The sequence below is a fragment of the Tyto alba genome, unplaced genomic scaffold (genome assembly GCF_018691265.1).
Source record: "Tyto alba isolate M040663 unplaced genomic scaffold, T.alba_DEE_v4.0 Super-Scaffold_1000006, whole genome shotgun sequence".
NCBI classification, from domain to species: Eukaryota; Metazoa; Chordata; class Aves; order Strigiformes; family Tytonidae; genus Tyto; species Tyto alba.
The window spans coordinates 31,265,288-31,281,078 of NW_024881272.1; the positions used below are offsets into that span (position 1 = coordinate 31,265,288).

Genomic DNA, 15,791 nt, shown 5'->3' on the forward strand with positions numbered 1-15,791 from the left:
GCCAAAGAATGCTTAAATCAGCACAGACAGATCTCAGCATATACCTATTAGCTACGCTTTTATTGCTTCCACCAGATTTCTGTATTTCTTGTTATATTACAATAACACAGTTAGAAGTGTTTGCTACACACATGTAATGTGCTCTTAAACTACCACATGACCCTGAGCAGTCTGCTGATGGAAAGGGAACTCTCAAAAAGGATGGGGACAAGAGGAGGGGTTAATTGATGGGGAAGCTCTGCAGGGTTCTGAGCATGAAGTTCAAAACTTATCAAGGACACCACAAGTTTTGTTTGCTCATCTCATTAATTGGACTATCTCATCACTAAAAAAAAAATAAGCATTAACAGTTTTAGAGTTTAAAGATAAATTAAAATTAAAGAATTTTTCTTTAAAGAAATTTTCTTTTAAAGAATTCTTTAAAAAATTAAAGAATTTTTTCTTTAAATCTTACCATATCATATTCCATCTGTGACAGTTCCCTAAAATGCTCTTTTCCAAACACCAACAGACGAGCACGCCCTGTGATAGGTGTCTCCTCCAAGTGAGTAAAATAAAACACAACAAATAAGACTCCTAAGCTACTAATACCCAGGAGTATCTTCCATTTATTTTTCCTTGCACTTTCTTTAAAAAGTTCCCGTTTATTAGGAGGAAGTGCCTTCCACCAATTTCTTATGCTCCTGTAAGATACAAACAGTGTTAACTTAGGACACAGTTAGAACGGAATGTGTTAGTGTCTGTCCTTGCCGTATTCTCTATTACAGTCTCACCTCATGTAAGAGCTTATGGACTATAACTGGCTTCCACTCCACTCCATTGCTTCCCTCCCACAGAAGAAATGCCCCTTAGTTCCTTGGTTCATCTCAGTCTACCACAAGAGTAAAAGATACATCTAGCACCTCTGATAATGGAAACAACTTCTTATTGAGCAAACCATCAGTCAAGGCCACAGTCCTACAAAGTTTTGCACAGATATTAAAATGAAAACACTACAAATACACCTAGCATTCTCCACAAACTCCTGCACACATCTTTACATAACGGGGTTTTACACTGAGAGATGAAATAAGTTAGTATTTTACCTGCCAATAATGATAGCAAATAACTTCTGAGCTGGCTTAACGATAATCCAGAAAAGAGGAACCGGTGCGGCCTGAAGTAATGGTGATGTGTGAAAAGCCCTGATGATGTGAATGTTCCAAGCAGAAAAATGGCATGGGAGTTGCCCTACAGAACTGATTTGGAGGCATGTGGTCTTCTCCCCCTGTGGCTGACAAGATCGAAAGCAAAACTTTCCCAATCTGTGGCGTGCATTCCTGCGTACTTCTGTATTTGAGACATTTGAAAGATACCTCTGTCCTTTACCAATTAAGGTTCTACAGTAGTCAGGGCTTCCAGTCAAAAAACAGTTTCTAGTATTTCCACTCAAGTCCAGCCTTTGGCATCTGTCTCGGGTACAACCGGCTTGAGCTCGGCAATATCCTGCGTAAGACTTACAGAAATTCTTGCACTTCCCCTGCTTGGTCAAAGCCAAATGAAAGAAAATACAGTTCCTGCCCAGCAACTTTAGACCACTGATGATATTCATAACTTCTTTGGCTGTTTACCCTGAAACAAAGAAAAACAAACAGCAGAGATGTTATGAAAACCACCCAAACACGACCTTCTGAAACACTACTTCCATCTGAACAGATACCATGCATTTGTTTGTAAACAGTTGCACCGCTGAAAAAGTGTCAGTTGCAACTGCATCCTGTTGCAGTTTTAAGGTACCAATCTGCTTTCAACTCTGAAAAAGCCACTGTCTTTTATCACAGAGAACAAAACAAAACGTGATTCCTTTTTCTTTCACTTTTATTACCACCAGATCAGAATGGCTGCAGGTGTTCCTTGCAGAAAACACGTGTGCATCATCACCTTTCTGTGCTGGTCTGCTTGCCACAGGTGCAATTCATACACATTGAAAAAAAAAAAAAAAAAAAAAAAAAAAAACAAAAACCCAAAACAAAACAGTACTTATTGAGCATTTTGCCAATGCTTTCCTCCAGAACTCAGGGTGCACATCTGCTGCACCCGGCCTAGAAATAAAGCGACTCAACACGGCAGAACTAAGTCTCCCGGCTGCTCTTACTGACGGAGGACAAGACTGGAAATGCTTTCCCGCCGGGCAGGCCCCGGCACCCAGCCTCCCTTTCCCCGCCGCCCACGGCTCCCCTCAGGTAGGATCCGCACCGCCGGTTCCACCCGCCTTTTTCCTCGTTCTCCCTTCCTGGCCTGACGCCCCGAGCCGCCCTTGGGTGCTGACCTCGGCTGCCGGCCTTCAGCGCCCGGCATCCCGCACGCGAGCAACCCCACCCGACCTCGGTGCTGGCGCGACTATCGTGATACGCGCAAACGTGAGGGGGGGGAGGGGGGTGTGTGTGGTGGTGTGAGAGAGGGAGACGTGACACTGAGGCGCCCGCCGGGGGGGGGAGGGGGAAGGGGAAGCGGGGGGAACGACGACAGCTCTGGCCACTGCCACAGCTGGACGTCCCTGGGGTCTGCTCCGGGAACAGACCTCCTCCGCTGGGCTGCCCTACTCACCACCTCAGCAGGCGGGGGAGAAGGAGGAGCCGGAGGGGGCCAAGGCAGAGACGGCGCCGGGCCGAGGCGGAGGGCGGGAGGCGGGCGGGGCCCTTCCCTCAGGCGGCGGCCTGCCCCGCCGCTCGCGCCCCCGCGCGGAGGCTCCGCCCCCTGCCTCGAGCCCCCGCCGCCCCGACCCGCCATTTTGTGGCTGCCGGGGCGGCAGCGGCACCTCAGGGAGGGGAGGCGAGCGGGGTGTCCGTTTCAGGAGCTGCAGAGCCGCGGTGCTGCCGCCCTTTTCCCTTGGCGGTGCTGGGAGGCCTGTGCGCTGCCCAGCCTCACCTCACGGAGGCTGTTGGCCCTGACTCCTGCCCCTGTCTTTAGCCAGACCTTAAGGCTCTTTCAGCTTTCAGAGCTCATGGGTGTTATGCCTTGGGCTTGCTTACAGCTGTTTCTGGAGACCTGAAGTGTTGAGATGCTTCCTGGTACCAGAGAGGGCTGATGCTACTTCAGTGGAAGGGAGCAGTCAACTCTCCTGCAACAGTGGTAGGTGAGGAGGTGATACCTGGCTTTCCCCAAATCCAAGAAAATGACAAGCTGATAACCTGATACGTAACTTGGCCTGCTGATATAGCTGGCAGAAGTACATCTTACATGATGTGATGTGAAAAACGGGTAATTAATTGAACAAAAGGGTGAGGCTGGGATGTATGGTAATGACAGGGCAGCTGAGGCTTCGTAAAGGTCCTTGGGCTTTGCATGTCAATAAAGGCCCTCATTGTGAAAGGTAAAGAAACAGATCTTTGCCTTCAGCAGTCACATACTCTGTGTATGAGCACAGTCAAGTATTGCTCAGTGTTTGTCGAGATAACTCGTTAGTCCATCCTTTTTTATGACTAAGGCCCATTCCTGTGACAGTTCTTAACCAGTGATGTCTGCTGCCAAGGAAAAAACATAGATCTTGGAGTCCAGGCCAAGAAGAAACATTAAATAGTGATAGGTAGAAAGTCTGTTTTCATTAGATGCAATTCCTTCAAGTCCTGCCCAGCCCCCATTATAAGAGGCATGAAGAGTAAAATCTGCCAGTCAATTAGCACAGCATTAATTTTTGTGACCGTTGGCTCCAGTCACAAAAGCAGCTGAGCTCTAGCAGCAGCAAAGTGCTTTGTCTAACCTAAGGCCTGTGTGTGTCCCAGCTGTCAAGAAATTAAGAACGGAGATGGAAACTCTCATGAATACCTCCTGATGCTTAGTGTCCTTAGTTCTTAGACTTCGTATTTGCTTGCTTTTCTTTTTTTATCTAGAATTCTCTGTTCCAAAGCCAAGCATAAAGGATTTCTACCATTTCTTCAGTGGAGCAAATGTCATTCTTCCACCTCAGAGAGTCTCCACTTTCAAGTCTGCTGAAAACGTGGTTTTCTGTTTTTTTTCTTGGCATATTTCCTTTTGCTATTATTTGTTTCATCAATTGCATTATTTAACCTTGTCTGCATAGAGGGTATAGAAGCTACTTCTGTATTCCTGAGTCGCCTAAATTCCTGTTAAACTCGGTGGATGTTTTGGGCATGTGAGGATGGAGCTAAAAATTGTGTTCTACACTCTGCAGTTCTAAAGTCTCCCCAAGTGGTGTAATTTATAATTAAAACTTCAAAGCAGACAAGCGGTAAATACAGCACAGGTAGTTATAGGATTTCTCTATCAGATACCAACGCTAAATATCTCTTTATGAAAATCTGGTAAACAGTTGAGCAATTGGATAGTTATAAAGTGTTTTTCTCTAAATAGACATATAGCGAAAAAAACCATTCTAACTAGTCATTTATACTATGGCGCCTCTTTAATTTTTAATGAATATATATGAGTATAACCATGTGAGAGAAAGCTCTATGCTTTAGAGAGGTAGGTTAAGACTTGTTTTGTAGCTGAGCTTTTCCTTACTAGCCTCATCTTTTCTTCAAAAAAAGACTAATTAATGTTTCTGAAGACCAGAAGGCCTTAAGACTGTGTAAGACCTACTTAGAGGTTGTAAGTGATGTATAGGTTTTCTGATGAACCTCAGCACGGCACTGAATTTCATTGCTGAAAAACTGGATCTGTAGAGGGAGTTTGGATTATGCAGCATTTTCACAGCTGTCTCTTTTTTTTTTTTTTCCCCAAAGAAAATGCATACGGACCACCTGTGAACTCTTTACATGGTAGGGTGAAGCTCACAGAGCCATTTATCATTATCTGTCCCCACATATTTGCTTCAAGTTGCTGTGGAGGAAACCACTTAGTATCAAAGCCCCTTGACTGACTAGGCAGGATCTTATTAAAGCACTTGCTCTTCGCATACACTGTACAAATACACTGTGCAGTAGTTCTTTGTACAGTTAACACTTTTAACAAGTAGAACTTTCCTGTGTAGATGTGTCCATTAGTATTTCTGCATCTCTGTATAAATAGTTGTACTAAACTAAATGAGATTTTGTAAATATATGAAATTCTCCACACAAGCAAATGTCAAATCTAATAAAAGTAAGGAAAACCATTTAAATATAAAAAATATTTTCCTGTATTTTCAGATGGAAACAATTTGGTACTAACTTCTCCCTGCCGCCAATTTTGATCATCACAAAAATTGAGAGTTAAAATGTACAGTCTTCAGCTTCAAATGAAAAAAAAATAATAAAATATTTGGCTTTTATATAAGGCTAAGCAAAAACTAAGTATTAACTGATGGTTTTGTCATTTAAATTCCACTGTAATTCACTTTTCCTCATTAGTGTTGGGCTAAAGTCTTGGCAGAAACAATGCACTCCATCAGCCCTCTGCAAGTCAGAAATTGGTTTTAGTGCCACTTAGCCTGTTTGGCCAGTTGCAATCTCAGGAGTTCACATTCACTTAAAAGACTAGGTAACACTCTTCATAAATACCAATATTTTCCCAAATGTTCACTAGGATAGCCTGTCTTGATCCACTGAGTGTATTGTATTTTGTACTAAGTGTGCCTTGCCCTACTGATGTACCGGTTAGTAGATGCTATTTAGGAATTTGTTAATAGGTAATAAAGATTTCTGCTTATTAGCCATGTTGTTGATATAAAAAAAAAAAAAAAAAAAAAAAAAAGGTAGATTCAAGATCCAGAAGATTAAGTTATTCAACCAAACAGAAGTTTACTGCAAAACTTTCTCTAAAAGTTCTTGTAAAATTCAATACAGTCCTTTCCAAAATATGTATGAAGAGGTTCTAAGGTCTTTTTCCAAGATCTGAGGTCTTTGCTTTCTAGCTTACAATATTTTAATGAAAGACTCTCAGTAAAAGTCACAAAAGACTAATGGATCCCTTACTACTAAGGAATCGATTTTGATCTCCCAGATGTCCAGTTTGTTAGTGCCATTTGTTCAGCACCGGCATTCCTGGGAATTGCCCAGTGCTGCCACTCTTCCGCTGGCTTGCGTGAGCATCGGGTACCTTGCTGGCCCAGGATGCTGGTCAACCCAGAGTTAAGTGCGTTAGTTATTTTTCTTCTTTTCTGGGGCAGGATAAACGGAGACAAGATACTGTGAGTTAAGGAACCTGATATACAATATACAAACATTCAGATTAAATACATTTTAGGAACTTCTGATTTTGAGGGCCTTAAAATTAATTAATGAAAATGAACTCCAGCATTGCTTTCAGCTTGCCAGATCTGACAACCATTGCACTTCAGAAGGTAACTTGGATGCTTAGTAGTTCCAAAACTGGCAGAAATTCTGAGACTCTATCACTTAGTAGTTTTTATTCTTCTAGCTTCTAATTCTTGCACATAATTTGTAAACTGCTTTTGGAGCAGCCAACCTGCATAAAAATGTAAGTGAAAATAGCAAACATGACATAATTGTTCTACTAGATCTCTAAAATGCAAAATTTTTTGGAGAGAGGCTGAAAAAAGGCAACATTAATTAACTTTCTATACTCAAGAGATTTTGCTTAAGTCCTTCAGTGGAATTGAGACAATTATAAAGCTATCTTAGTTCCAACAACAGAAAAGAGTATGTGAACATAGGCAGAAAAAAGGAGAACTCAACAGACCTGTGCTAAAAAAGAGTGTGTCTGCACAGCACAGTGCAGTGGCTACAGCACAGCCACATCCAATTACTTTCTAGTTTTTCTGCTTAGCTTTTCTGGGTGAAACCAGACTAGCAAAAATGCTGAGATTTCTCATTTCAAGCCTTACAGACATTTATTTGGGGAAAAAAAAAAAAGCTGAAAAAGGTTGGGTGCATATGCTACCAGTATTGTTGGGCCCACGTGTAAAAATCTCAATGGAAAATTAGAAATGCATTCTCACTCGTTCTTTCATTTAGGTAATACAAAGTCTCCCTAATTGTTTCTGTGGTGCTTGCTTTGTGCTGGAGTAGGACTGTAAGAGTGTTTTCCCCTGGGGAATAGGGATCTCATGGAAATGAGATGTGAATCTGTCAGGCTGCCTGGCATGTATGAAATTTTAACTAGAGAAATCCTGGTACAAGGAATTTCATTGGAAGTGCTGAATAATAATTGTAAAAGTTCTGGAAGTTGATTTTTCCTGCCCTGATAGCAATTGTAATGACTTAAAATTAATTTTAGCATTAAAAAAAAAAAAAAAAAGGTAATTGCAGGATTTAAAACCCTGAGGCAAATCAGTGGAAACGGTTTGGATAGGATAATTATACCTGCATGAGAAAGACTATCTGTTTAATAGCATTAACTGGTCCAATTAAGAAGTGGAGGAAGGGCCAATTTGTTACTTTAACTATTCTCCGCAAAAGCGGTCTTGATACACAAGTAATAGAAATTGGTTTGTTTTTTCTAAGGTGATTCCCTGAGGTTTAAACATTTTAAGGAATACCGGGGGGATGTTGTCTCTAGTTGTCAGTAAGTGCTTAATATCACAGGCCTGCCGGTGTTTTACCAGCTGAACAAGAAGAGAGGGGTTGAGTGTGGTTATGTGGCAGGCATTTTGTTTCACATCGTTAACCCAATCTGGCCATAGTCCCAGTCTAAACATCCATAAAGAGATTATTCTTAATCCGGGGAAGATGGGACAAGAAGAAGATTCTTCGTTGTTCCAAAACAGCAGCAGGTTGGGACTATTTTACCACTGATAAGAGCTGGAGCAGTCTGGCTGAACGCAATGTAGGATCTGCTGCCACAAAGCTTTCCCTAGGGCTTGCCTGCTCTATCAAACAGTGATGTGTGTGTCTTTAAGTCTAGGTGTGGGAATGGACATGTGTGTACACACAAACCAGTCATATGCAAACTAATGCAGGGATTTTGTGTCAATGCGTTCAAGAATACATACTTGCATATATAAGCAGGCATGGATTTTACCAGGGGGAATAGAGGGAACAGAGTTTAAGAGGGTTTTAATCCTCCCATGAATCCTTATCTTTCATTTCCTTGCTGTAGTGCTGGCATTGCTTCTGGCACTGCCCTCAGATCTTGAGTGGTTAAAAAAGTTTTAACTAAAAAATGAAGGCCAACACGGGCTTTGTGCAGTTGCACAAAGGTAGTAGTGCTGTATGGAAAGGGCAGCACTATCTTCTGAAGAGTTGTAGCACAGACAGGATTTTTTCCTCTGCCAGGGGTTATTTTGAGGTCTCTTCACCAGTTGGAATTGCAGAACATAATTTAGGCAGCAGCTCTACCTTCGTTAAAGCAAGCATAGCCTCTGTTACATTATCCAGGTAGGTAGTACCATAAACCCACAGATAGATGCATAAATATGCCTAAATATGAATGTATTTATACCTACAGAATATTAAAACAGCATTCCAAACCAAAATGATCCCTTGAATACATTTATGCCTGAGCAGACGCCCCTGAAACTGATACACAACTGATGTTAATCACCTCATTCAGGGCACTGCTGGAAAGCTGTCAGCCAGTGCCACCTGGAACGTGTAACCACCATCACTGTCACCGTGCTGGCTGTACCCACAGAACCCACTGCAGAGTATGAAGCCTAATTACTTAAATACAATGAACAAACACACCATCAAAACAGGATGATGTAATCAGGAAAAGGATAACTAGAAATTTCAGCCTTAAAAATTTCTAAATGAGAATGAATAATAAAAAGCATTTTAATTTTGAAAAATGTAACGCTGACAATGAGTTCATTTTCTCCTTTTCAGTGAGAACATCAACAGTGGGCAGAAAGTCAAACAAGCTGAACATGATGGACTGTTACAGTAAAATACTTCATCTACCATGTGCAAAAAATACATTAATACACAGTCCAAGAGGTGGTATGACTGGAGCAGCAGGAGAGAAATGAGTACTTAGCAGGAGCAGTGGGTATGTTTGGTTTATTAAAATCCAGATCTTTACATAGCTTTATTCAAGTAGAATGATCTAGTCCAAAGAGAGGTTGTCTGAGCTCTGCACTGCAATTAATCTTCCCATTCTTTTGATTAATTGCAGACACATACCTTATCACTCCTATTAAATGACCCTAGTGCATTTCCAGTCCCCTAGCAGCATGCAGTCTAGTGGTGCTTGATGACTAGCAAGGAAATAACTGACCACAGTGCGTGATTTTCATGGGGAAGTCCTTTAATTATTAATAAAAATAAAGAATGGCATCACAACAGCCTCTCTTCTCAATTTCAGCTTCTGCAAAGAAAAGCAGGAGCCAAAGACAGATGCTGAAAATGTTACCTGTTACGATTCTTTCAACAGGTAGTCACTTTTGCCTGTCCTAATCAAAATTATGCCTACATGTTTATATTCTATTTTAATATAAAATCATTCACCTTTAAAATATTTGTTTTTCTTATGACAGAAATAAGAAGAATGGTGCTTTTAAAAGAATGTTGAAGCCACAGTAGATCCCCAGAAAAGACTGCACATCTCAGGGTCTTCTTTGAGGGAATGACAGCACCAGCCTCTCAAACACATAGCTTTTATCAGCTCTGCGTGAGTTAAGAAAGTGGTTAAGCAATGTATTTGAAACATTTTTTATTCTTATCCTACATTTCTTCAGCACTGAGGGCTACTCGGTGCCAGATTTTTAATTTAATCCACTTTATAGAAGCCTAATTACAAAAGTGTGTGAAGTTAGGGTAAATTCTGAAGTTTCCTATGACTTGGGAAAATTCAGCCTAGGTATTAAATTCTCACTTCATCTTCTATCAGTACTAATGTATACACTTGACTGAAAAACAACCAGCTTGGATGTGTTGCTGTAAGGCACAAAGTAAATTACAGACCCTGCTCCAAAATTTTGAATGTATTAATACTGCTGATACAATTGCAGAAAAAACTTATTTTGGGGAAATGTGATGCATCTACCCCATTCTGTGTACCCAAAGCCTGAATTTTGCCAGCAGGTAAGTGAACAAGAATGAGGTTAAATGGAAATGGCTTTTATTGAGTCAAAAAATATAAAACAAACATCTACCCGCCACCCCTCAAACAGCAAATCTCTTCTGTATAAACAAAGGCAGAAACGGAATCAAAGCATCTTCACTTTTTCCTGGTATCCTGTTCATTCAGTAGAATCAGAGATGTATATTTAATAGTTTGCCCTAGAAGTAGCACATTTGTTATTATAATTACAAACTAGTAACATTGAAACTAATTAACAGAATAAAAGAGCTGACCCTGCTGCGGTGCCTAGGTGTAGAGTCTCATTTGGAACATAAGCAGATTAGACTGATGGGACCTCAGACACCCATATGCAGTACGGAGAATGTAACTGCCAACAACATTTAACAACCAGCATTATTTTCTTTAAAATGTCCTTCATGGTGGGTATGACCTCCCAAACAAGGAATGCAGCAGATGAGTAGGTAGCAGAGAAGTCCAGTTCTAGCATCTTGGCCCAATTCCAACTTCAGTAATTACACTCTGCTCTTAAATTCCCCCTGCAGCTCTTTTAGAATAAAGCTCTTTCTCAGCTTGTCCTGAAGCATTGTGTAGTATTTCTGTGAAGCTGTACAACACTGAAAAATATCTCCTCCTATTAAAATTGCAAGGGGAATTTAGGTAGACAGAAAGCTATTACCAGAGTTTGAATTTGGGCGGAACACCAAGGTTAACTTACACTTGCATTGGGATCAAGGGATATTTGCTGACGAGGAGTGTCAGACCCTTGTTAAAGAGCACACGTGGGAATAGCTCACTGTGCTGCCTGAATACAAACTCAGAAACTTGGGATCTCTGCACCTGGAAGTGACTGCAGGAATGTTTCCTAACAAATGACTCTATATAAAAGCCTCTGGTGTTGTAGAATATCTTATCAAAACCTTACTTGGTAATTTAGTAATACTTATGAAATTACTTGTTGATAAAAAAAGTTCCAGCAACTTAAACAAACAAACAAACAAAAAAAGGCAAACAACTCACATTTTAGAAAAAGTCTTTACCAACGGAAAAGCAGCTATATAACCCAATTATGCCAAGGCAAATATTTGAATTTCAGTAAGTAGCTTTACCAAGAACCACTCAAAGAGTATTTAAGCAAGCAGAACCAGGCCTCCAGTACTAGTGACAGCATTCTATGTTATGCTAAACAGACAGCTGTAAGTTTTCTTAACCTCCAAATTTGGGCTCATTTAAAATATTTAGGTAACTGACTCCTAAATTAGTTTATACCCAAAACAAAAAAGTAATTCTTACTAAATTAGAATAATTTAGAACAACCACTGTACAGATTCCTGTAGAAAGGAAAAAAACCTCTCCAAATTCATCCACATGCGCTGATTCTGTCTGCTGTTTGCATTTTGTGCTTTTTATTCATTTTGTTTTCTTCATGTTGCTGCCTTTCTTTTTTCAGATCAGGGCAGCTGTAAACTTGGTGCTCTTATTTCACCCATTTCTTTAATCTCAACTTTCTTGTACCTTCTTGTCCACAGCCACCTCCGGATGACCAGCACAGCGATGCCAAAGCCAGCAGTCAGCATCACCACTGTCACCACAGCACTGATGCCAGAAACCAGTTGTCTCATGCAAAACTCTGGTGGCTTTTCATCAACGTAGTAAATCCATAGTTTTTCAATATCCAGAGCATCTCCATTGACGGAGACAGTTAATGTACTGTTAGAATGAAATATGGAGTCATCTTTTATATCCCTTTCAAAGTAATAGGCTACATCAACTCACACCTAGGTTTCTCATTCTGGTTCAGGTGGATTTGGATAAATGGGGAATCGTACTTAACGGCTGCGATGTACTTGGGTTGCAGTTTATATTGGCTCTCAAACAGATGTTTCAGGGCATTTTCTACGTCGGTAACATCAAAGGCATTGGGGCTTCTTTTGTGCTTCAGTTCAATGTAGATCCAGCTTGTTCTAACCAGCTCACCACAACTCAGGTTTCTGTCATGCTTTTCGGTTCTTCGTACTCCGGCGTTGTTCACACACCAGCAAGTATCGGTTTGACTGCACTGCCTGGCTTTGAAGATACCACTGTCCTCCCAGTCTGGATTGTAAATGCCATCATTATGTAACAGCCCACAGGAATGGCCCCAGAAGCACTTCTCCTTCAGGGGGATCATTTCTACCTTCATCAGCAAACATTTTGAAGTCAGCGTTGAGCAATCTACCTTGTGATTTGAACCTACCAGCGTGCAGGTGCAGTTCCCGGGTCCGTCCTGGGCACAGGCCGCCCACTTGTTGGTCGCACAGGTACAGCTGTTCGGGGCCGATGAAGCTGCTGCCAGAATCAAACCCAGCAAAACCCCAAGCAGAGGCTCCATGTTGCAGCTGAAAAGCGTGGTTCGAGTCCCCGGTATCTGGCAGTATCTGAAGCTTTAATCCATTCACGATGTCTACTCGTTTCTACACACTGGTGTGCTGTTCCCTTGATCGAGATTCAAATCGGACCCACCAAACAGGTTCTCCTTCCAGAACAGCTGGCATCTCCAACCCAAATCCCAGAGAAGTTAACAAGCTGCAGCTGCTTCTCTTACCTCGGAGTGGCACCGCTGCTGCCATCCCCCATGCCTTATGAGCAAACACCAGGGAAGAGCCAAAAGCCAACTGGAAGCATCGCTCTGACCTTGGGCTTCCCTTATGGATGAAAGCCCAGGTAGCTTGTCCTCCTTCTTTAGACTTTTTATGGACTTTGTAAGTGCATGTTTAAGGAATTTCTCCTAATTCTGTTGGAAGAAATCTTACTCTTCCACTTCTATCATGGCTTTTCCTGCATCTTCCATCACACAGCTACTGCGTCATTCCACTGTCTAGATTCTTATCAGTTAGGGACTTCCTCCTTTCTACTTTCATATATTTATAAAATAAAGCCTTTTGGAGTTTTATGTACGCTGCCTGGAGTAGCTGCCAATTCAGAAGGAACGACTGGTGATCAGTTTGACGGCTGCTCTCCTCCCAGGGCACAGGAGCACAGTCTCACTTCCAGCATGGAAAGCCTCTCTCCCTACTTTCCTTTGGCATATACTCATCCCAAGACAGTGCTAGGAATGATTTTCATGCTTGCATTTACCTTTACAAAGTTGTTAGCCATTTCTGAAGAAATTTTTCAATCTGAGCTTTGAGTAATGCCTTTTGCAGTACACTCCAGTAGCTCCCAAGTGTCCTAATGATCTACAAAGCATGAGTTAGCGTTTCCATGGGGTTTGGCAGAAGCTGAAAGGTATTTTCCAGTTTGCATTAAGCGAGCCCCATTCATCTGATTTACCAAACACTGTCAGTTTACGAATCATTATTTTGGGACCAGTAATGACCACAGAAGAGCGTACACACCCTCCTCCCGTCCACGCTGCCTTGCAGGCGGCTCCTTTACCAGTGTGGCTGTTTTCCTGAGGGCCGGCCCCGCTTCAGATCAGTGCAGGGTGGGTTACTGGCTGCCAGTGAGGATTTGTAACACGGTGGAGGTTCAAAACTAGAGCTCCAGATGTAAAGCCCCTCTGCCACTAGAGAAGGGCACAGTCTGGAGTTGAACTGTGCAGCTAGACCCGTTTCTAAATAAGCCGCAGAAACACATGTTACTTGAAGGAGCAAAGATGAGATAATTTCAAATTATTCCTGGCTCCTTTATAGCACATTATCACACCTCTCTCCATTTCCCCTTCCTTCTGATAAAACTAACAGTAGTTAGCTTTCTTAGAAAATAGAGATCTACAGCTGAAATAATTCTTAAAATTGCCAGGTTTTTCAAATTGTCATATTGATGTTTCTTTGATAATAGTTTAGTAACTCTCTTCCCATTTTTAATTTCTAAGTAAGTCCTTTGCCTGTAATAATCTGCTTTTAAAAAAAATTTCACATCCCTCCTTCAAAGTCAAAATCCATTTAACTGTCACCTACTCCTATCTTGTCTTTATTTCACATTATGAGCTTCAGAGAGAGTAGGTTCTCTTGGGAAGACACAGAGCCTCAGCTGCTGTAAACTTACAGCTCACAACCGGCGTCAGTGGCAATTTCTGTACAGCGCAGAGCTGCACTGCCCTTGGGCTTAGAAAGCACCATAGGGACAGGCAGTAACAGGACTTTTTAGTAAATAGTCCTTTGCTTGTGTGATGTTTACGGACATTTGTGCTTGGTCTCAGCCTCATATTATCATTACAGACACAGTGAAGCAGAGAAAAAGGGGTTTGTCAAAAGTCATAGATGGAAGAAAACCCACAGGTAACTAAACGAGATTTCCTACTGGTGGAAGATTCTCAGGGTTGTTACCTTAGTTAAAAATTACCTTCATTGCCTCTTCCCTCAAAGGTGGCCAGAAGTACGGTGACAGTTTTAGAATATACCCATCTCCAGGCAAAAAGTGTAGAACAGTGGCAAGAAAAGGGCAAAGAAGGAAGAATTTTAAGTTTCCCTGACAGAGCTGCATAAGCTGTCAAAATAAAAGTGCACTTTTCCATTGACATTTTTGTACTGGTGGATTTTCCCCTTTGTAAATAGAACAGATTTATTTTATAGACAAGTATCTTTCCAAATACCTATACATTTATATATATAAAAAGACATATGTAATGCCTCTATGGCACTAAAAGTATTATTTCCTTTAATCCATGCAAAGCAGTAATGGCACTACAAGAGTTAATTATTTAGAACAGCAGGCTGTAAAAGGAATAATCCTGTAGGAAATGTGGAGTGCATTATTTCTTTAGTGATCTCTGCTTCCATGGAAACAATTTCTCGGCACAATTCTAAATCTCATAAAAATAGGGCACTAGGTCTATGTAAAACAGCAAGCCATTTCCAATTAAACAACCAGAATGCTTTTATCTAGGCCATTAAATACTTTGTTCAGTATCAAATATGATTACAGTGTTCACTGGGATGTTAACAACCAGCTCCTTCCCCCGCACTGGGGCCGGGCAGTCACCCTGCACGCCTCCCGCCGCCGCAGCGGGGTGTGCAGTGCCAGCACAGCACCTTTCCTTCCCCTTACAGGTGCCGGGGCCCTTCCCAGGGGCACTGTGCACCCCCCGTGCTGCTTGCCAGACTTCACTGGAGTTGCCCATGAAAACAAACCCGTTAGGTACGGGAGTGACCCGACCGCCAGGATTCTCTGTGAAATGAGCGTGGAAAATGCCCATCTCCCACCCGGGCCTCCCCGCTGCAAAGCACCGCGGCAGAATCGTCTGAAGGAGACAAAGCAGAGGGGTTGTGGGAGTACAAGGGAAGATCCGTGAGGAATGTAAACGCGCTCCAGTGACTTGCAGCTGGGGTACTGAAAAACCACACGTATCACACTAATTGTTGTTTGGGTTTGTGTGCTTGATGGGTAGAATGCATGCTTTTAGATAACACAGGCCTGGGAGGGCACCTTATCGACCAGCCTTGAGATTCCTGCCCCGATGAGGGAAGGATCAGAGCACAGTAGAAAAGTACACTGGTGAAAATCCTTGATATGTACAGGCAAAAGCAGCAGGTTTGAGATCTTTTCTTTCTTCCCTTTCTGGCTCGCAAGGACCGAGCTCTGCCCTGCCGGCATCCCCGCTTGCGTGCCCCTGCCAACCCGCCAACAAGAATAAATTTGCTCTTTTTGTGCATCCACATCCATCCTGCCTGGGCCAGCTCACACAGGGTTTGTAAGAACAAATGAAAGAAACAAATCTACACCAAAGTACGCAGCTATTGCTCATAAAATGTAATCACTAGCCTGAAGTTTGCCTGCACTGCTAAGCAGAGTTTTGACCTTAGTTCAAAAGCTTTCTGGATCAGCTGTGACAACGCTCCCTCTAGTGGTGTTACACCTCGTTGAATCACTTCGTATTTGTTGGTGACCCGGAGTAAACGCCAGAT

The 15,791-nt window shown here is 42.1% G+C and overlaps 2 protein-coding genes across 5 annotated transcripts in view; both read right to left on the reverse strand.

The window, feature by feature from the left end:
• OMA1 (OMA1 zinc metallopeptidase) overlaps positions 1-2,669 on the reverse strand; it is a 109,841-nt gene extending 107,172 nt beyond the window's left edge. For 3 of the 4 annotated variants that reach the window (XM_033008825.2, XM_033008826.2, XM_033008824.2), the window contains exons 1-3: positions 2,309-2,653; positions 1,086-1,611; positions 455-683 (exon numbers count right to left, since the gene is read on the reverse strand). In XM_033008825.2, coding sequence (XP_032864716.2) covers positions 455-683; positions 1,086-1,591 — 735 coding nt within the window. In that variant the 5' untranslated portion in view covers positions 1,592-1,611; positions 2,309-2,653. Of the gene's footprint in view, positions 1-454; positions 684-1,085; positions 1,612-2,308 lie in introns of all 4 variants that reach the window. The other variant, XM_042803716.1, reaches the window with a different exon arrangement.
• A 7,256-nt stretch (positions 2,670-9,925) lies between these two features.
• On the reverse strand, positions 9,926-15,761 carry TACSTD2 (tumor associated calcium signal transducer 2). Its single transcript, XM_033008827.2, is given in 2 exon segments — positions 9,926-11,674; positions 11,677-15,761. Coding segments are annotated over 2 exon segments (918 nt in total). The 5' UTR covers positions 12,275-15,761; the 3' UTR covers positions 9,926-11,354.
• Positions 15,762-15,791: the final 30 nt, after the last annotated feature.